Raw genomic sequence first — 20722 nt, forward strand, 5'->3', positions numbered from 1 at the left:
GCAATGAGATCAGAAAACTAGAAAACTTCTAAAATCAGGAGTTTATATTAAACTTTCCTCCAAGTAACATGATTGTGTCAGGGATTTCTTTGAGTAACAGAAGGTTGACTAACTCAGCCAAATGATTGCATGTATTATTTCAAGGTTCACAATATTCCGTGGACCAGATTGCATGTTTTCACTCATCAGTGATGGGCATCTGAATAGTTTCTAGTTGGGAGTGCTGTGATGAGTCCTGCTGTAACCCTGTTGTCCCCTATTCTCTGTGGACACCTACTTTCCATTCTAGAATCAATGGTCAACCTAGAGTCTGCAGTTCAACTTTCTGAATAATTGTGCATAGCTTCGCACAGGACTGCACCATTTTACACTACTATCAATATCTGAGAATTCTTATTCTGCGAATCCTCCATCAGGACGAATTTTAACTCAGTATGAAAAAGTTCAAAATAAAAGCAGTTTCTGAGTGCTGCAGACACAACATGGAGTGGGTGCTTTAGAGTGTGATGAGCCTAAGGGGTGCACTGAGACAGCCTCTTCTCACACCTCAGCATAGCTGTGGGACTTCTGCTGGACTGAGATGCAGCCACAAGACCCTCTGCAGTTCAGAATTTCTCAGAGAATAAAATCCAGACCAAGCTCCAAGGTCAAGGTTAGCTGAACCAAGGTTAGGGAAAGGTGAAAGGAAAATGGCAGCAGACAATGAGAAGAAAACAAAACAGGATGCAGGGAAGTCATCAGTGGTCAGCCACCATTCACCCAGAACAGAGGACACAAACTCGCAGGCACCTTTCCTGCCTCTCAGTAGCCTCTTTCTCACCTTCATTGACCCCACTACTTTATTTTTCTCCAAAGGATTTCTTTGCAGATAAATAATTCTGCCTCTACAAATACCTGAAAAACTTTTACCTTGCATCAATTTTCTGTCTTTTGTTGTTAGCTTTATGGACATGCAGAATGATGGGCAGCTCCATCAGTTCTTTGACTGATGCAAAGTGGTACTAACCAGGTTAGGCATAGTACTTTCTCACTGAAGTCTCTCTCCATCATTTTTAAAGATGTTCCATTGCTCCGTGAGTGAGTGAAGATACACATAGGGGCTCAAACACATATTCCCATATACACAAAGATGCACATAAAGACAACACACAGACACACACATACAACACACACACAGAGACACACAAACCACACACACACAGATACACACACACATAGACACACAGACACACAGACACACAGACACACACACACACACACACACACACACACACACACCTTTCTTGTACCCAGAAGAGCAAGACAGAAGACTAGAGTGTTGCTTTTCTACTCTAGGGGGAGGTAGTGGGTCCTCCCCGCTATCTAAAAGACTCTACCCATCCAGGCTCTTCTGCCCTGGCCTGAACTTATTTCCCCTACTAGGAAAGTTTTTATCACCAGAATCACTGATTGTACAGAAAAGTAACAACCTCTGCACAACTGAGTTTGACCACACAAGACCAAGTGCCCATGGAAGAGGGCTGGACATGAAGCCTTCTGACAGATCCAAGTTGACCCATCATAGACTCCTCACTATACCTGCCCAGACTTTTCCACAGAAGACAGTGATAGACCAGAGAATGGAAGTCACCCATTGTCATTACCCAATAACTTTTGACCAGATTACAGTGCATATTATATGAAAACAGCCCCAAGGAAGTCACTAGGAGGCTACTTAGGTCACCTACAGCACTTTTCTGAAATGCGCACTCTATACAACTATGAGGAGGAATCTGTCCTAAGACACAGTCATATACATGATAGAGTGAGCATCAAAATGTCAGGTTCCATATTGTGTAGCCAGTAAGACCAACTAGAAATATCCTGGGATGTTACCTCTATGCTGTGAAAGAAAAGTCTATGTTGATTTTTCAAATAGCTCCATTGTTTGATTTTTGCTATTTATTACAAAATGAATGAATTCCAAAGTAATAAAAGTGTGTAAAAATTAAGAGAAACCAGCAAGTCAGTTCTTTTTCTGACCAAATGAATCATTTAGTAATGAGATGAGACAGAAAAAGACAGGAAGCTCTACTGTGAGGAGTCGGGAGATCCAAAGATCTGTGGCTGTCCAGCTTAGCCAGAAGAGAAAATTTCAGGTTCAGTGAGAGACCTGGGCTAAAGGGAATAAGGGAGAAAGCAAGAGAGGTCACTTGATGTGGCCTTCCAACAAACAAACAAATGTGTGCACCCTCACGCATGCATACACCACATACACACACACACACACACACACACACACACACCTCAAATCATAAGTGAACAGAATGCAATGAGGAGGACATCAACTGAATGAGGATGGCATTACCAGTTGAATTTAGACTCCTCACACTAGCTGTTTCCAGTGAGACCCACAGTTCTGATTTCCATCATTTTGAGACTAAACATGCCTGGGGAAACATGCTGTGCTTCTGCAGGCTATGTTGGTGTAGTTGGAGAAATTATTCTCTTAAAATCTCAAATCTGCTACCCTCACCCCTGCCTGTCATAAGCCCTGGTCACATCCCTGGTCATCCAGTGAGCTTCCGAGTGTAAGATCCAGGGTGGGAGAACTGGCCAATGCCAGTCAGAGGAAACAGTATTGACAAGCTGTTACTTAGTTTCTGTCATTGTGAACCAAGAGGTTAACCAGGTAAAGAGAACACCATGGCAGTCTGGGAACAAGAGGGTAAAATGCCATATGACACCCAAAAAGATGTCCACAAGACCCAGTCATTTGGCGTTTGTAGGGGATGTTCCTCCTTCCATACTGTTTCTGCCTCTGATCTCATATGACCTCTGCAAGCAAATGAGATCCTGATTCTTGAACTCAATCACTCAGATCTCTGTGCTACTCCCTATGTGGCTCCCATCATAACACCGCTCCTTCCGTGCTAACATATCAGTAAGTGACAAGTGATTGACCCATCTCCCTCCATGGACTGCAGCTTCTAGCAGAGCAGTAGGGTTTCCTTGGCAGTCATGCAGTGCCTTCCAAGAGGCTAACTCCTCAGAAAGACTTGTGAATGATCACAGAAATGAACTATTGGATGGGATGGGTCAGTTGGATAAGTGAATAGAGGGTTACATGAGTGTGTGTATATGTGTGTGTATGGTTAGACAGGTGGGCAGCTTGGCCCTGCTGCTTCAACCTACCTGCTGCTGCTTTGTCCAAAGGTCATAGATCTTCTCATGGGCCTCCTCACAGAGCCTCCTGGCCTCCTCACAGGACTCTTGTAGTAAAATCTGCTCCCCCTGCAGCTTTCTGTGGTCCTCTTTCAACATGCTCACTTTTTCCATCCGCCGAGTCCATTCACTCAGGAGCTGACTGTAGAGGGTGCTGAAATATCACCAAAAATGATGAGCTCCACCTCCATCTGCACTCCTGCCTCCCAATACCATTATTCCTGCAAGGTGTCATCTCCCCAACCCCAGATCCCTGGGATGAAGCCACATTAGCCATGCCAGCATGACTGAGGTGCAGACAAAAGCCAGAGAATAGCCACATTCCAGAAAGATTCAAACTATTTCTGAATACCCTGACAGCAAAAGGGATCCATGTAACTCTGAAAACTAGATCCCCTACCTCTCTACCACACACCCTGGTGTTTAACTGTTCACAGTATTGAGAAAACATGAGCAGGAAGAGGGAAACCATGTTCAGGTCTGGGGGGTGGGGGGACGACAGAAGACCAAGTGGGAATACATTTCATGTTTTCCATAGAAACCAGCTCTGTAATCTCCTGCCAGAGCCACAGAAAACATTCATGGTGAAAACCGTGTTTTCTGTCTAGAATTTCCAGAAGCTGACAGGAAAATGTTGGGAGGGGCTCTCAGACTTTTCACTCTTAGGAGAACTCAGTCTAGGAGACACAATTCCAAGAGCTATCAGACAGGCTGCTTACTAAGAGGTAAACAGGCTAGAACTACAGCCCAACATTGTTCAAAGGTGAAGAAGGGAAGAAGCTGCTGTGGGATGTGTTTCTGTATGCTGTGAATATGTGTTGCTCCCATTGGTTAAAAAGTAAGCTGCTTTGACCTATGACAAGGCAGCATGGAGCCAGGCAGAAAAATCCAGAAAAGACAAAGAAGAAAGTCAGAGGTGGAGAAGATGCCAGCTGCCACCCAAGGAGCAACATGCCAGCAGCCTGGCCATGCAGCAGCCATGTGGCAAACATAGACTAATAGAAATGGGTTAATTTAAGATGATAGAGCTAGCTAGCCAGAAACTTAAGCCATTGGCCATACAGTTTGTAAGTAATATAAGCCTCTGTGTGTGTCTTTGGGACCATTTGGCTTCAGGAGGTAGGTGGGACAGATTCCTCCTAACAGCTGGGTCAGGCAGGTCTGGAAAAACTTCAGACTACCAGAAGCAGTCCTTAACAATTTCAGGGGTCCCATCTAAATTAGGCACTCACCGGTAGGAGTTGGTCTGCTCACTCAGCTCCTTGCACTTGTACGAAGCCTCACAAATCTCCTTGGGGAATTTCTTTATATCTGACATCTCCTTCTTATGCTGTGTTTTCAGCATCTCCAGCTCAGATTTCAGCCTGTGGTAGGGCATGGCCCCAGGAACAAAGAACCCCATGAACACAGGCGGCAGGGACCACATGAATTAAGGTTCTGTTTTATACTACCGTAGCCCACTGGATGTCACACCCTGAATTCTATACTGGACCTCCTGATGTGCATTAGACTTGCCTTACTGTCCCATAGCCAGGAAAGGCTGGGTGTCAATATGGAAGGAGACAGGGCTACATGAGCTCCCTCAGTAGAACTCTAGGAGCAGACTAGCTGGCTATGAAGGTCTGAGCAGTCTGTGCCACAGATGGGGGTGTATCTGAAATCTGCAATGACATTCCCACTGTCTTGAGAACAGAGATTCTTTCTCCTTACAAGGATACCCAGAACTCATGATCTGTATTGCCATGGGGAGGCACTACATTCAGATGGCTTTATAAACACCCAAGGGGATTCCAATGAGGGACCAGGATGAGCACAAAGGCTGAGAGCAGTGATGTTCAATGTGGGGCTCCCTGGCTTCAGCACTTCCATCACCAGAAATCTTTGAGACATGTGAATATTCAGACCTACTATCAATCTCTGACTCTCAGGATCTGAAAGGACACACACACACACACACACACACACACACACACACACACACACTGTAAGTGAGCCTCTCAGAGACAGTACAGAACACACTCAGACACACAATCCTCAGCACAAGGAGATTTATTAACCTAGCAGTACAAGCATAGCTTGGGAGCCTGTCTCTTGAGCAGGCGAAGGCACACAGCAAGCAGCAGGCTTTTTTAACAGTGGGTTTTTAAGTAGAAAAGGTTAAGTCTGTGCTGGGTAAATTGTTGAGCTCTGATGGGACAGGTTAGCCAGTGTAACCAAGTAATAAATTTTGATTGTTGAACTTTGGTGTTTAGTTTCAAGAATGAGTCAGTGTCCACAAAAGGGAATGGACTTTGGGGACTAAATTTAGGAATGTTATCTAATGGTTTATCAAGGGAGAGAGAAGTGAAAAGGGCCAAACCAGCCACTGCTTTGTTTGCAATGTTTGGGCCCCTTAGAGAGCACTTCACACACAGGAACCCACACACAGGATGTCAAAGAAATGCAGGCAGGGAGTATTGCCTCAAAGTATAAGGAACAAGACCAGAGAGGAGCAGGGATGAACTCCAGGCCTTCCAGACACACAGATGGATGAGTAGGACCACAAGGCCTTTCAGGCTATTCCCAGAGCAAAAAGCAAAAATAAATATAAACACTCAACCCAGAGCACCAAAGATCTCCTAAAAGCCGATATCTGCCAAGGCCTCTTGAAATGCATGTTGTGATCTTACACCTTCCTGCCCATCTGTAGATCGTGATTCAGGCCACAGGCTCTGCTTTTTCATTTGGAGGAATCAGAACAGCCTGTGTCAAATCTCACTCCTACGGGTTTCAGTTCTGCCTCTCAGATGTACTCAGGACACAGTAGGGTCAAGACAGTCACCAGAGAAAAGGGCATGATGAGTACCTGTTGTTCAACTCATTGTTGTTATAAAGGGCCAGGAATTCCAGCAGTTCATTCCTCTCATTGGTCATCATCTGTAGCTGAAGGGTCAGTTTATCCACCTGGTTCAGCTGCTGCTCCTGCGCAGTGAGGAAGACAGGTGTGGATGATGCCTTCCTGGTAGTCCCTGTAGGTACATAAACACAGTGAATTTGTACAGACGAATGGCACAGGACCAAGAGAGATCATGTGGAGTCCCAAGAGGAGGCCTGAGGGAGAGGAAATGCATGGAACCCAACGAAGGCCCAAAATTCAGAGCAGATATCCTTAAACTGGGGTCCATAAGCAATGTGTCTCTCTCCAATCTCTGAGGATAGATATATGCCTCAGGCCCTACTGCAGCCCCACTGTCCCTGAAAGGCATAAGCAAGGCCAGTCATGTTGGCTTTGAATTGTCTCCAGATACCTGCTATGATCCAAGAAAGTCCTGGACTGCCTGGTAATTTGTACCTCCCGGCCCGATAACCTGTGTGCAGGACTAAAAGACACTGAATGTCTCAGACCTGGGTACATGGATGGAAAGTTTTGCTCTCTGGTATTTATATCAGATATCCATGAAACCTACAGAAATCCACTGAGAATAAAGTGCAGCAACATGCTACCCTGATACCTCATTAGTGGTTCTGTGCCTCCTTTGGCATTCTTTGACAGTCAGAATGAACTGAAAAAGGTCCTAGCACAGCACTGCATCCTTGACCATTCCTGGCCCTCTGCCAACTAACCATCAGAAACTTCCACTTTGGATCTGCTCTTTAGGGACCCAGAGAAGCAGCATAGGCGCATGGCTTCAGATGATTACAGCTACTGAACCCCATTACTAGAAGGTCCAGTTCTGGCCTCAACTCCTCCCTAAAAAACTAGAGATCTCTCTTCCAGTCATTATGCTCAATCTTGCCAACATGTTGATTGGTGAACCCTATACGCACTTAATGAATTCCTCAAGGGCATTCGGCATTGCCACAACACTGGTGATTTCACAAAAGATGCCAAGGGCTCTCCAGGATACAATAGAATTTCCAGAGAAGGGACTGTTAGGGTAACTGCCAACAGTGTTCACCTATCTTATAACAAACTCTTCCCCAATTCACCAAAAGCCAAGCTGCCCTGTCCAGGAGTCTTCCCTGAGACACAGGGGAAGGCCTTCAGCACCTTCTCCTTCCAATCCAGAGATCTCTCTGATTCCTTAGAATCTAGTTCATTCTAATTCAATAGTTCATCATGTATGGAGGGCAAGACTCATTTTCCAAACTGTGCCCAGGAATGGCTCTTCTCTTCCTGATGATCTCTAACAAGATGAGAAATAAAAGATGCTAAGAAATTAGCTCAGTATAATGGGGAAGGAAGATCAGTTCCACGAGGTGAATAAGCACATCAGAGAAGATCCACAGGGCAGTTATAATGTATGAGGATGGTGGAGGATTATGTGGGTCCTGTCAGAGCAATAAGTCACATAGGTAAAGATGAAACTTTTGCCAAAAGCGTCAGGAGAATACATTCTATCCATCATGATGTTAGCAAAGATGTTATCAACCATTGAAAGGTGTGACTGAAAATACCTATGAACTGGGCATCCACAGGTGAGCCCTCTGACACCAAGAACAAATATTTACAAGAAGAGTGATATCCCAGTCCTACACTCAAGGTAGAGGGAAGATGACTGGCTAGTGAGAGGGGAGGAACTCAGAAACCTTAGTGATCACTGACATGAAGCAATACTTGGTAGCTCCTGCCCTGCTAGTGGTTGTTATTTAAAATGTGAGAGCCTCTAGCTCTGGCCAGGGGACATTACTCTCTCTGTTATTAGTGACACACACCAAAAGACATCCAGTGTGTGTGAGTTGCTGGGCTGGTACTGAAACTTCTTTAGTCCCCATGTGCTTCCTTCCCACTCAGAGTGAAAGCAGAGGGCCCTCAACAGAACAGCTGCAGCCATGAATATTCCTGGCTCTCTGCCCAACTAACCTTGAAAATCCTCAACTTTGTTCTGCCCTTGAAGAACTCAGAGGAGCAGGTAGGCCCATTGCTTCTCAGAAACTCTCACCTGCTTAGCCCCCCTCCTGGAAGGAGCAGCTCAAGCCTTCCTCCTTCAGGAAGCTCCCCATCCCTTTCCCAGGACTCACTGCACTTTCCCCAGGTCCATCTATTTCTTGATGTGTGACATGGAGACTGAAGGCCATCTTCCTTCTGCCTCCCTTTGGTCTCCCTGTGTTCTCCATCCTGTCTCCCAAGAATCCTGTTCAGTCTAGACAGCATGTCTGTAGGTGAAACACAAGACACTGCACAAATGCCCCAATGACAGTTGGTGTTGCCACAACACTGGTGACATCACATCGAATTCCAGGGCTCTCCAGGATACAGTAGAATGTCCATGTGCTGATGTCACCTGGTATATCTATTTCATCCCTGTTACATACCTCACCCAAAAGTGACTTGAAACCAAGGTGCCGTTTTCAGGAGCCTCTGGATTCACAATGGAAGCCTTTAGGTAGATCCTCCTTCCAAAGCCAGAAATCTAGGCCTCTGCTTCATTAGAAACTTTATCTAAGTGAAGTTGAAAGCTCACTTCGGATGCACTGTCCTCGGTTAGATTTTCCCCTCCTTAAGATTAATAATCAACAATTTGAGAAAGAAAGGATGCTTAGAAATGAGGTCAGGATAAAGGGGATTAGTAGGGATGAGACCTCTGAAGTTAACAATCCCCAGGGAAAATCCTCAGAATTTTAGAGATTGGTGGGCTCAAAAATGTTACATAGTTAGTTATGAAGATTCCCCCAGTGTCAGTAGAGCTCATCAAGCTATGAGGTTGTTAGTGAGATGGTATCTTAGTGTCATTTGATTTGCATTTCCCTCTTGGCTAAGGATTTTAAGCAATTCCTTAAATGTCTTTTGGCCATTTAGTATTCTTCTGTTGTGAATTCTGTTTAGATCTGTACCGCATTTTTTAAGTTGGATTATTTCATATTTTGATGTCTAGTTTCTTGAGTTCTTTATATATTTTGGAGATCAGCCCTCTGTCAGATGTGGGTTGGTGAAGATATTTTCCCATTCTGTAGGCTGTCATTGTGTCTTGTTGACCCTGTCCTTTGCCTTACAGAAGCTTCTCAGTTCCAAGAGGTCTCATTTCTTTATTGTTGCTCTCAGTGTCTGTGCTACTTCTCTTCTATCAGGTTCAGTGTAACTGGATTTATGTTGAGGTCTTTAATCCATTTGGACTTCAGTTTTGTGTGTGGGCATATGTAATGGATCAATTTACATTCTTCCATGTGTTAACATAAAGTCATACAACCACCATTTGTTGAAGGCACTTTCTTTTTTCATTGTATACTTTTAGCTTCTTTGTCAAAAATCAGGTGATCTTATGTCTTTGAAATAATCCCAGGTCTTTGTGGATCATCTTTAAGAATGATGGAGACAGATTTAAATGAGAAAGTACTGTGCCTTATCTTGTTAGTAAAACTTTTGCATCAGTCAAAGAAGAAATGGAGCTCTCCATCACTCTGCATGTCCTCACAGCTAACTACAACAAAAGACAAAGAAACCGATGCAAGCTAAAATGTTTTTCAGGTATTTGTAGAGGCAGAATTATTTATCTGGAAAGAAATCCTTGGGAGAAAAACAAAGTAATGGGGTACATGAAGGTGAGAAAGAGGCTACTGAGAGGCAGGAAAGGTGCCTGAGGTTTTGTGTCCTTCTCTGTTCTGGGTGAATGGTGGCTGACCACTGATGACTTCCCTGCATCCTGTTTTGTTTTTCTCCTCATTGCCTGCTGCCATTTTCCTTTCACCTTTCCCTAACCTTGGTTCAGCTAACCTTGTCCTTGCAGCTTGGCCTGGACTTTATTCCCTGAGGAATTCTGAACTGCAGAGGTGCTTGTGCCTGCATCTCAGTCCAGCAGAAGTCCCACAGCTATGTTGAGGTGTGAGAAGAGGCTGTCTCAGTGCACCCCTTAGACTCACCACACTCTAAAGCACCCACTCCATGTTGTGTCTGTGGCACTCAGAACATTTTTTTTTCCGAGACAGTGTTTCTCTGTGTAGCTTTGTGCCTTTCCTGGGACTCACTTGGTAGTCCAGGCTGGCTTCGAACTCACCGAGATCCGCCTGGCTCTGCCTCCCGAGTGCTGGGATTAAAGGCATGTGCCACCACTGCCCAGCTCAGACTCTGCTTTTACTCCAAACTTCTTCATACTGAGTTAAAAACTTCCTGATGGAGGGTTGGGAGAAATTAGAATTCTCAGATATTGCTAGTAGTGTAAAATGGTGCAGCCCTGTGAGAAGCTATGTACAATTATTCAGAAAGTTGAACTGCAGACTCCGGATGGACCATTGATTCAGAATGTAAAGTAGGTGTCCACAGAGAATATTGGGGACAACAGGGTTACAGCAGGACTCCTCAGAACATCCCTAGGTAGAAACTATTCAGATGCCTTTCATTGATGAGGGAAAATGTACAATGTGGTCCATGGAATATTGTGAAGCATGGAATATTATATGCAATTATTTGGCCATGAGTTAGTCAACCTTCTGTTACTCAAAAAATCCTGACACATTCATCTTACTTGGAGGAAAGGTTAATATAGACTCCTGATTTTAGAGATTTTCTAGTTTTCTGACTATTTGCTTTGAGACTAAATTGAAGCAACCTGTGGTTTAGAGAGCTTCTTTAGGAGGAAGCTGCCCTCCTTGGAGGAACTGAGAAGAACTGAGAGAAAGAGAGCAAGGGGCTGGTCCACTGCTATCCAGTGGTTCAGTGCTGGGAACTAAGCCTTCAATGCACAGATTGGGGAACTTGCTAGGAGAGCTTGTATTACTGGTAAAGGATCCCTGGCGTTCAGCTGTCTGTGTACAGGTTTACAAGGCAAGTACTACATTGACTGATCTGCCCACTGAGTTCTTCTCCCAGGTCACCAGGCATGCATGTTTTATACAGACACACAGGTAGACAGAACAACTGCATATATAAAGTAAAAATAAAATGAAAATTTATCAAAACAGAGTAAAAGTACACAACCTTCTCCACATCCCAGTGTTGAGAGCATCCTCTGAGATGGAATAAGGGTAGAAAATATGTGGGTTAATGATAGGTCACTTTCTTCTCCATAGTATCCCAGGTGATCTTGTCTTACAATAGTGTTATCTGGCAAACTAAACATGTATGAAATGTGTGTGCTTGTATGTGTGCATCCATGTACATGTGTGTGTTCAATTGCCTGTGTGTGTGTGTGTGTGTGTGTGTGTGTGTGTGTGTGTGTGTGTGCATGTGTCTATATGTACAGGGCTGCCGACAACCCTCTCCTAAAAACACAATGTTTTAATGAACAGGAACATCAAAGACTTGAGGAAAATCTTCAGCACCTGATGAAGCAGAAGGAGCTGCTCACCCGGCAAAGGGACTTGGCAGCAAAGCTGCAGCATCACTTCACTGTGTCCCATATGAGGTAGGAGCCCAGGATTCCAGAAGCAGGTGGATCTAAGTGGGTCCACTGTACCTGGATCTCTGTCCTCTTTGAGTTTCTGTTCAATTGGCAAAGTTTCCAGGCACAGCCAGGAAAAGAACACCTCAGAGTGTCATTTCTGACTCAGTCAATAGGAACTTCTGTCCAGGAAGCAATATGCTTTCTCCTTGGTCTTATGGGGATTGTGTCCCCTTCTTTCATTCTGAGTCCTCTAATATGCTCTGAGTATTTCATCTCTTAGTTTAGATCTCCCCACAAATATTCACATGGCAGCCAGAAACCAAGAGGGGATCATCAATCATGAGGAAAGTGTGTCCTCCTGCAACTTTTTTTTCCATCAGGAATATCACGTTTAGAGATAAGTGTCTACCCTTTGGCAGATTTGTATCCAGCAGTCTCCTGCTGATTGCAGGCTCTTTGCAATATTTATCAGTTTCCCATGAGAAGATTTACTCTGGTCATAAACAGAGTAGGAGTTGACAAGTTAAGCCAATGCAGGGTTCTGAGATGTAGGAATAAGCAAGGCCTTCTCTGCATTGCTGTGTAGGCTCCACTAGAGGGCAGGCATAGTTTTCCAGGAGGTTCACATTCACCTGGTATCTAATCAAGGCCAGGTACATCTTCCCTGACCTGTGCCTCAGACCTTGTCATAATGATATTTCTCCAAAATGATGTCTTTGGACTGTTGGAGAAATGTGCTGTTTTTTATAATCCAGCACAGTGTGTATTTTCCAGTTCAAGTCTACTAGTTTTTAAAAGATGAGAAAAAAATCCTGCCCAGTAGCTCTCTGACCATTTTCCCTTGGGGAAGCAGGGAATGAGCTCAGCTGAGAGGTAATGCTCGATTGTCTAGCTTAGTACATGTAGTGGGGTCTCAAAAGCTGACATGGCAGGTCCCCACCAGGCTTGTGCCCCAGCTGCCTTCCTCCCCTAGGTTTGAAAACCTCCAGCAGAAACTGGAGCCGACCACAGCCCAGGATGAGAGCCTCCTGCAGATGGAGCTGCTGAAGCAGAAACACTATATCTCAGGCAAGTCAGCCACCATTGAGCCCCATCCCCAGCAGCCAGGGTGTTCATGGGGTGTGTTTCCTTCCTTAACTTTTGTTTACTAGGGATGAATAGGCCCTGATTTTTTTGCCATGTGCACAGCAAAACTGTTTCTGAATCATATTTTCTTTACTGATTTTCCCTGACAGCACCTGTTAAGAAGACTAAGAAGGCTGGAAGAAGCCAGAGACACCTTGAAGGCATGACATTCTACACTGCAGGTTCAAGGACTCCTCAGAAAATGCCACCTCTTTTCAGCATTTAACTCAATAGTGAGGCAAATATCAACCTACCATCAGACGATCCAACCACAATCAGATCCACATCTGTTGGCTCACTATCCTTGGAGAAAAGTTTGTGTCAGTAACAAGTCTAATATACAGAGAACACAACACAAATTGCTAAGAACCCTGACTCCATATGTGGTGGGAAATCTGACAAGGAAGACGGTGTTGATGTCACATTGCCCTCCAGACAGACCACATCAAAAGCATAAGATTCTCTCTCTAGTACAGTGCAGAAGCTGAGGCCATGTCATGGGCAAGTGTTGCTGAAGATAATTTACTATAGAGAATAAGCCAGTTCCTTCCTTCTTTTGCTCTTCCATAATGAAATTCCAAAGGAAACTGAAATTTCCTTCATTTTTGGTGTTATATCTTGGGATATTTATTCTTTGCTTTTTGGTTTTCCTCATTTTTATTTAAGGTTGGGTTAATTTTTGTTATACTTTTCTTCTTGTCATTGTTTTAATAGTTTGCTAAGGCTATAAACTGTTTATAAGGACTGCTGTTTTGAAAAACCCCATTGAGTAAAATGAATGTATTTTTATGAATAAAATAAATTTCAAACTTTTCACTCTGAGACTCTTCTTTAGTACATGAGATTTCACACTCTTGCAAACCCAGAAATCACAGTCTTGGATGTATCTGAGTAAGATCCAGGAAGCTCGGGCTACACATGGACTTTCCAGCCATGGGCCTCTGGGCTACTCAGGGGGATGGCGACTTGGATGTTGGTGGTATAGCCTACCTCATGGATAACCACTACTTAATAGAAAAATTAGACATATTGTATCCTTGAGGTCATATATTTACCTACCAGTAAAATGTGGTACACTCTGCACACATGTTCACAAAATCATCATGTACACCAAATTAAAGGGAAACATAAGTATATTGCTCCAGCCCTCTCAGGAAATGAGAATGCTCATTAAACTCGTATAAAGGAAATCAAGAAGTAAAAAGTAATCTGCCTCTGGTTTTTTTGAAATACAACATGAGTGATAACTGAACAGCAGAGTTGATTTCCTGCAAGGCAATTTAGGATATTTTGTGGTGCTTATGGGTATGTAGTATTTTGTTTATATTTATGGGTGTTTTGCTACTACATAAATGCAATTCCCATAGAGGCCAGGTGAGGACAGAGTCCTCCTGGAATTTAACTTAAAGAAGTTTGTTAGCTGTCCTGTGGGTCTTCTGAATAAATAAATGCTCTTCCAATAAATGCTCTTAATGGATGAGCCATCTCTCCAGTCCCTGTAATTGACCTTTGTCTTTCAAGCCATGTGTGCTGTATTATTTCCATTGGATCACTCCCAACCAAAGACTGAAATTTATTGAAAACTGTAGGGACAGGCATGCTAAATATCTTAGTCTGCCACACATCCATTCAGAGCTATCATAGGTTCAGGATCCTGCCCAAGTCTCACTGACTGTCAGAATGGAACAGAATTGCTAGATCTCTTCTAGGTTGACAACACCTATTAAGCCTGTCTGATGAAATGCAGAATTGAGAAGACCCTCCTGTGGGTAGAGATAGGATGAGGAATGGTCCAGATAAGCAATGATGGGAGGAACCTCATGACTAGATGGAGTGGATGCAGCCTGCAACAGGGGCACATGTCTGTGGTCCAGAGTGATTCTGTGCAAAACTAAAAAAGGAGAGAAGTGGTTGATGCTCCTCTATTACCACAGCAGATCTCAGATTATATTGAGAAAGTTCTTCCAAAGACTGATTTACTCAGGTGAAGCTCCTCTGGGATAGATATGACTTCTGAGACTGAGAGTCAGGCAGAGATTTGATGTGTAAAGGAAGTTATCCTGTGGGTCTCTAGACTGGAGCTGTCATTTCAGAGGTAAAAAGAACCTACTATCCTCTGATCTACATGTGGACGGTAGGGTGTGTGGTTGTGTGTGTGTGTGTGTGTGTGTGTGTGTGTGTGTGTGTGTGTGTGTGTGTGTGTGTGTGTGCCAGGTCTTAGCCCACAGAAGCTAAGACAACTTGTTTTTCATTCCTCACTGAAGCTAGAACCTCTCCATCTCATATTAATTAATAACTGTGTGTTCCATTTGAGAAATTTCAGACTTGTGTTATTTTACTTTCTTGCCCAGAAGCTATAGACACCTTGTAGGCCAGCATCAAAGCATCACCTGAAAAACAGGCTAAGGGAATGTGATCATGTGGAATTTATAACTGAGATATGGCTGTTGTGAGGCCCAAACTTCTCTAAAACTCATATACCTCTTCGGTGCATTGGTTAGGGTTCTTTGGGGTAACAAATTATACAATGAATTTCTACATATACTAGAGGCTACTTTTTAGAATGACTTACAGGCTGTAGTCCAGCTAATTGAACCTTGGCTGGCTATGATGACAAAGTCCAAGAATCCAGTAGTTGCACAGTCCACTATGCTTGAAGTCTCAGCCCGTCAGTAGTATAGTCTGGAATCCCAAAGAAGTCAGCTCGAATGCCAGTGAAGGAATGGACTTGCTAGCAAGGTGAGAGCAAGCAGCTGAAGATAAAAAACTCCCTGCTTCCATCTCTGTATATGGGCTTCCAGCACAACGCCTGGCTGAGGTTACAGGTGGGGTTTGGGGCTCAAGATATCTGCGTTAAAGGTGTTTTTACCCTCATTAATATACAGATTAAAGAATGTCTTCTTAACTCAAATTACATGTGGATCAGGATTATGTGTGGATCTTTTCTCTTCAAATTAAGCAAAAATACCTCACAGGCATGCCCAAAAAATTTTGAGTTTTAGTTAATTCCAGATGTATTAAATTTGGCAACCAAAAATAGCTATCACAATCGTACCCATTGTCAACTTGATACACATTTATATCTTTTTATTGTTATTTTAATTTTATAATTGAATTTAAATTTACACATCAGCCACAAATTCCTCTGTCCTCCCTTCTCCCACCCCACCCCGTGCTTCCCCCAATTCACCCCCATTCCCATATCTTACAGGACAAGGACTCCCCTGGGGATTCAGCTCAGCTTGGTAGACTCAGTTGGGGCAGGTCCAGTCCTCTCCTCCCTTCGCTCAGGCTGAGCAAAGTGTCCCTGTATAGGCCCCAGGCTTCAAAAAGCCAGCACATGCACTAAGGCAGGTCCTGGTCCCACTGCCTGGGGGTCTCCTAAACAGTCGACTGTCTCACTTATCCAGAGGACCTGATCCAATTGGGGGCTTCTCAGCTATTAATTCATTGTTCATGTGTTTCCACTAGTTTGGCTATTTGTCCCTGTGCTTTTTCCAATCATGGTCTCAACATCTCTTGCTCATACAATCCCTCCTCTTTCTTGCCGATTGCATGCCCGGAGCTCCACCTGGGGCCTGACCATGTTTCCATCAATCATTGCATGAGAGTTCTACCACAACAGTTAGGGTGTTTGGCCATCCAAGAACCAGTTTAGGTCAGTTCTGGCTATCTCTCGACCATTGCCAGTAGTCTTTTGTGGAGTTATGTTTGTAGATGTCTGGGGACCTCTCTAGCACTTTGCTTTTTCCTATTCTCATGGGGTCCTCATTTATCACAGTCTCTCTTTCCTTGTTCTCCCTCTCTGTGTTTGATCCAGCTGGGATCTCCGGTTCCCCAAGTTCTCTTTCCCCCAACCCTTGGCCTTCATTTCCCCCCCTCATGTCCAGTTTGCTCATGTAGATCTCATCCATTTCTCTGTCACTGGGTGATCTTGGTGTCTTTCTTAGGGTCCTCTTTACTACGTAGCCTCCCTGGAGTTATAAGTAGCAGTCTAGTCATCCTTTGCTTTACGTCTAGTATCCACCTATGTGTGATTACATACCATGTTTGTCTTTTGGAGTCTGGGTTACATCACTCAGGATGATTTTTTCTAGATCCATCCATTTGCCTGCAAAGCTCATGATGTCTTTTTTTTTTCTGCTGAGTAGTACACCATTGCATATATATATATGCATATATATATATATATATATATATATATATATATATATATATATAACATTTTATTCATACAATTCAGTAGAAGGATATCTAGGTTGTTTCTAAGTTCTGGCTATTACAAATAATGCTGCTATGAACATAGCTGAGAATTTGCCCTTGGGTTTGATTTAGCATTCGTTGGGTATATGCCCAAGAGTGGTATAGATAGATCTTTGGAGAGAATGATTCCCAATTTTCTAAGACAGTGTCATGTTGATTTCCAAAGTGGCTTTACAAGCTTGCATTCTCACCCACAGTGGAGAAGAGTTCCCCTTGCGCCACATCCTCTCCAGCATAAGCTGTCTTCAGTGTTTTTGATGTTAGCCATTCTGACAGGTGTAAGGTGGTATCTCAGAGTCAATTTCATTTGAATTTTCCTGATGATTAGGGATGTTGAGAGATTCCATAAATGACTTTCAGCAATTTGAGCTTCCTCTGTTGAGAATTCTCTGTTTAGCTCTATAGCCCATTTCTTAATTGGACTGTTGGGCATTTTGATGTCTAATTTCTTGAGTTCTTTATATATTCTGGATATCAGCCCTCTCTTAGAAGTGGGGTTGGTGAAGATCTTTTCCCATTCTGTAGGCTGTCACTTTGACTTCTTGACTGTGTCCTTTGCTCTACAAAAGCTTCTGAGTTTCAAGAGGTCCCATTGATTAATTGTTTCTCTCAGTGTCTATGCTACTGGTGTTATATTTAAGAAGAGACCTTCTGTGCCAATGCATTCAAGACTACTTCCTACTTTCTCTCTCCTATCAGGTTCAGAGTAGCTGGATTTATGTTGATGTCTTTGATCGATTTGGACTTAAGTTTTGTACACAGTAAAAGATATGGATCTATTTGCAGCCTTCTACATGTTGATATCAGGTTATGCCAGCACCATTGGTTGAAGATGCTTTCTTTGTTCCATTGTACAGTTTTGGCTTCTTTGTCAAAAATTATACATTTTTAAGTGTGCGGGTTAATATCAGGGTCTTCAGTTCAATTCCATTGGTCCACATGTCTGTTTTTGTACCAGTACCATTCTGTTTTATTATAGTAGAGATTGAAGTCAGGAATCGTGATGCCTCCAGAGGTTGTTTTATTGTACAGGATTCTTTTGGCTATCCTGAGTTTTTTGTTTTTTCATATCAAGTTGAGGATTGTTCTTTCCAGGTCTGTGAAGAATTGTGTTGGTATTTTGATGGGGATTGCATTGAATCGCCATATTGCTTTTGGTAAGATTGCCATTTTTACTATGTTAATCCTGCCTATCCATGAGTATGAAAGATATTTCCATTTTCTGACTTCTTCAATTACTTTTTTTAGGGACTAAAGTTCTTGTCATAAAGGTCCTTTGCTTGCTTAGTTAGAATTACACCAAGGTATTTTATATCGTCTGTGGCTATTGTAAAGTGTGATATATCTCTGATTTCCTTCTCAGCCTGTTTGTCAATTGTATCTAGGAGGGCTACTAATTTTTTTGAGTTAATCTTTTATCCTGTTAAGTTGCTGAAGGTGTTTATAAGCTGTATTAGTTCTTTGGTAGAATTTTTGGGGTCACTTGTGTATACTATCATGTCATCTGCAAATAGGGAAAGCTTGACTTCTTCCTTTTCAATTTGTATTTCCTTGATCTCCTTATGTTGTCTTATTGCTCTGGCTAGAACTTCAAGTACTATATTGAATAAGTATGGGGAGAGCAGACATCCTTGCCTCATTCCTGATTTTAGTGGAATCGCTTTGTGTTTCTCTCCCGTTAATTTGATGTTGATATTGTCTTGCTGTAAATTGCCTTTATTATGTTTTGGTATGTTTCCTGTATTCCTATTCTCTCTAAGACTTTTATCATGAAGGGGTGTTGGATTTTTTTAAATGCCTTTTCAGCATCTAGTGAGATGATCATGTGTTTTTTTTCTTTTAGTCTGTTTATATGGTATATTACTTTGACAGACTTTTGTAAGTTGAACCACCCCTGTATCCTTAGGATGAAGCCTACTTGATCATGGTGGATAATTGTTTGATGTGTTATTGGAGAATCTTTGCCAGTATTTTATTGAGTATTTTTGCATCAATGTTCAAGTGGGAGATTGGTCTGTAGTTCCTTTTCTTTGTTGCATCTTTGTTTGCCTTGGTAATCAAGGTAATTGTAACCTTATAGAAGGAGTTGGGTAATGTTCCTTCTCGTTCTATTGTTTGGAACAATTTAGAGTATTGGTATTAACTCTTCTTTGAAGATATGGTGGAATTCTGCCCTGAAACCATCTGCTCCTGGGCTGGTTTTGGTTGGGAGAATTTAATGACTGATTCTATTTTCTTTTGGATTATTGGACTATTTAAATAGTGTATCTGGTCTTGATTTAACTTTGTATGTGATATCCAGACAATTATCTATTTCTTTTAGATTTTCCAGTGTTGTTGAGTAGAGGTTTTTGAAGTATGACCTGATGATTTTTCTGGATTTCCTCAGTGTTAGTTGTTATGTCTACCTTTCCATTTCTGATTTTGTTAATTTGTATGCTCCCTCTCTTTCTCTGCTTTTTGGTTTGTTTAGATAAGGGCTTGTCAATCTTGTTGATTTTCTCAAAGAACCAACACCTTTTTTCCATTAATTCTTTGTATTGTTCTCTTTGTTTCTATTTTTATTGATTTCTGCTTTCAACTTAATTTTTTTCTGGCATCTATTCTTCTTTGGCGACTTTGCTTCTTCTTGTTCTAGAGATTTCAAGTGTTCTGTTAAGCCACTAGTGTGATATTTCTCCAACTTCTTTATGTGGGCATTTAGTGCTATGAATTTCCCTCCTAGAACTGCTTTCATAGTGTCCTATAAGTTCGGGTATGTGGTTTATTCATTTTCATTGATCTCTAGGAAGTCTTTAATTTCTTTCTTTATTTCTTCCTTGACCCATTGGTGATTCAGTTGACCATTATTCAGTTTCCATTAGATTGTAGGTTTTCTGTAGTTTTTGCTGTTGTTGAAATCTAACTTTACATGATGGTGGTCTGATAGAACACAGGAGGTTATTCCAATTTTTTTTTTATGTGTTGAGATCTGCTTTGTGGCCAAGAATGTGGTCGATTTTAGAGAAGGCTTCATGGGATGCTGAGAAGAAGGTATATTCTTCTTTGTTAGGATGGAATGTTCTGTAGATATGGATTAAGTTCATTTGAGTCATAACATCAGTTAAGTCCTTTATTTCTCTGTTAAATTTTGATTTTTTTAGATCTGTCCAGTGGTTAGAGTGGGGTGTTGAAGTCTCCCACTATTAATGTGTGGGGTTTTATGTGGTTTAACCTTTAGTAATGTTTCTATCACATTTGTGGTTGCCCTAGTGTTTGGGACATAAATGTTCAGAATTGAAACATCATCTTGGTGGTGAGTATTTAATGACATTCTTGATCTCTTTTCATTGATTTTAGCTTGAATCTATTTTGCTAGAGACTAGGATGGCTACACCTGCATGCTTCTTAAGACCATGATTGGAAATACTTTTCCCAGCCTTATATTCTTAGATAGTATCTATCTTTGAATTTGAAGTGTGATTCTTGTATGGAGCAGAAACATGGGTCTTGCTTTTGTATCCATCCTGTTACCCTCTGTCTTTTTATAGGTGAATTTAGTCCATTGATATTAAGGAAAATTAAGAACCAGTGGAGGTTCATTCCTGATATTATTTTGTGTTAGTTTGCATGCTTCTCTTCTTTGGGGTTTACTGCTGTGCTGTTATGTATTGCCTGTGTTCTCATGGGTTTCTTTCCAGTATGTATAATTGGATGCCTGAGAAGTTGACTGTGTCATACAAAGACTTTACCACATTGATTACATTCATAGAGTTTCTCTTCAGCATGTGTTCTTCCATGTACTTGGAGATAACTGTCTTCTGCAAAGGCTTTACCATACTGATTATATTCAT

The 20722-nt window shown here is 42.3% G+C and overlaps 2 protein-coding genes and 1 long non-coding RNA gene across 6 annotated transcripts in view; 1 reads left to right on the forward strand and 2 right to left on the reverse strand.

The window, feature by feature from the left end:
* The window catches only part of LOC143269391 (disks large homolog 5-like), a 28096-nt gene extending 19735 nt beyond the window's left edge, over positions 1-8361 (reverse strand). For 2 of the 3 annotated variants that reach the window (XM_076554505.1, XM_076554504.1), the window contains exons 1-4: positions 8206-8361; positions 6050-6212; positions 4437-4568; positions 3175-3358 (exon numbers count right to left, since the gene is read on the reverse strand). In XM_076554505.1, the coding sequence (XP_076410620.1) occupies positions 3175-3358; positions 4437-4568; positions 6050-6212; positions 8206-8338 (612 nt within the window). In that variant the 5' untranslated portion in view covers positions 8339-8361. The remainder of the gene's footprint in view (positions 1-3174; positions 3359-4436; positions 4569-6049; positions 6213-8205) is intronic. The other variant, XM_076554506.1, reaches the window with a different exon arrangement.
* LOC143269398 (uncharacterized) overlaps positions 1-13442 on the forward strand; it is a 28503-nt gene extending 15061 nt beyond the window's left edge. Inside the window, exons 1-4 of one of the 2 annotated variants that reach the window (XR_013045794.1) lie at positions 8472-10001; positions 11407-11522; positions 12475-12569; positions 12737-13442. This is a non-coding gene — a long non-coding RNA (uncharacterized LOC143269398). Of the gene's footprint in view, positions 1-8471; positions 10002-11406; positions 11523-12474; positions 12570-12736 lie in introns of those variants that run through there. The other variant, XR_013045793.1, reaches the window with a different exon arrangement.
* The window catches only part of LOC143269387 (uncharacterized), a 35746-nt gene continuing 28017 nt past the window's right edge, over positions 12994-20722 (reverse strand). The window contains 1 exon segment of the mRNA XM_076554484.1: positions 12994-20722. Within this exon segment, the coding sequence (XP_076410599.1) occupies positions 20552-20722 (171 nt within the window). The 3' untranslated portion in view covers positions 12994-20551.

Source organism: Peromyscus maniculatus, chromosome 18 (genome assembly GCF_049852395.1).
Source record: "Peromyscus maniculatus bairdii isolate BWxNUB_F1_BW_parent chromosome 18, HU_Pman_BW_mat_3.1, whole genome shotgun sequence".
Lineage (NCBI taxonomy): Eukaryota > Metazoa > Chordata > Mammalia > Rodentia > Cricetidae > Peromyscus > Peromyscus maniculatus.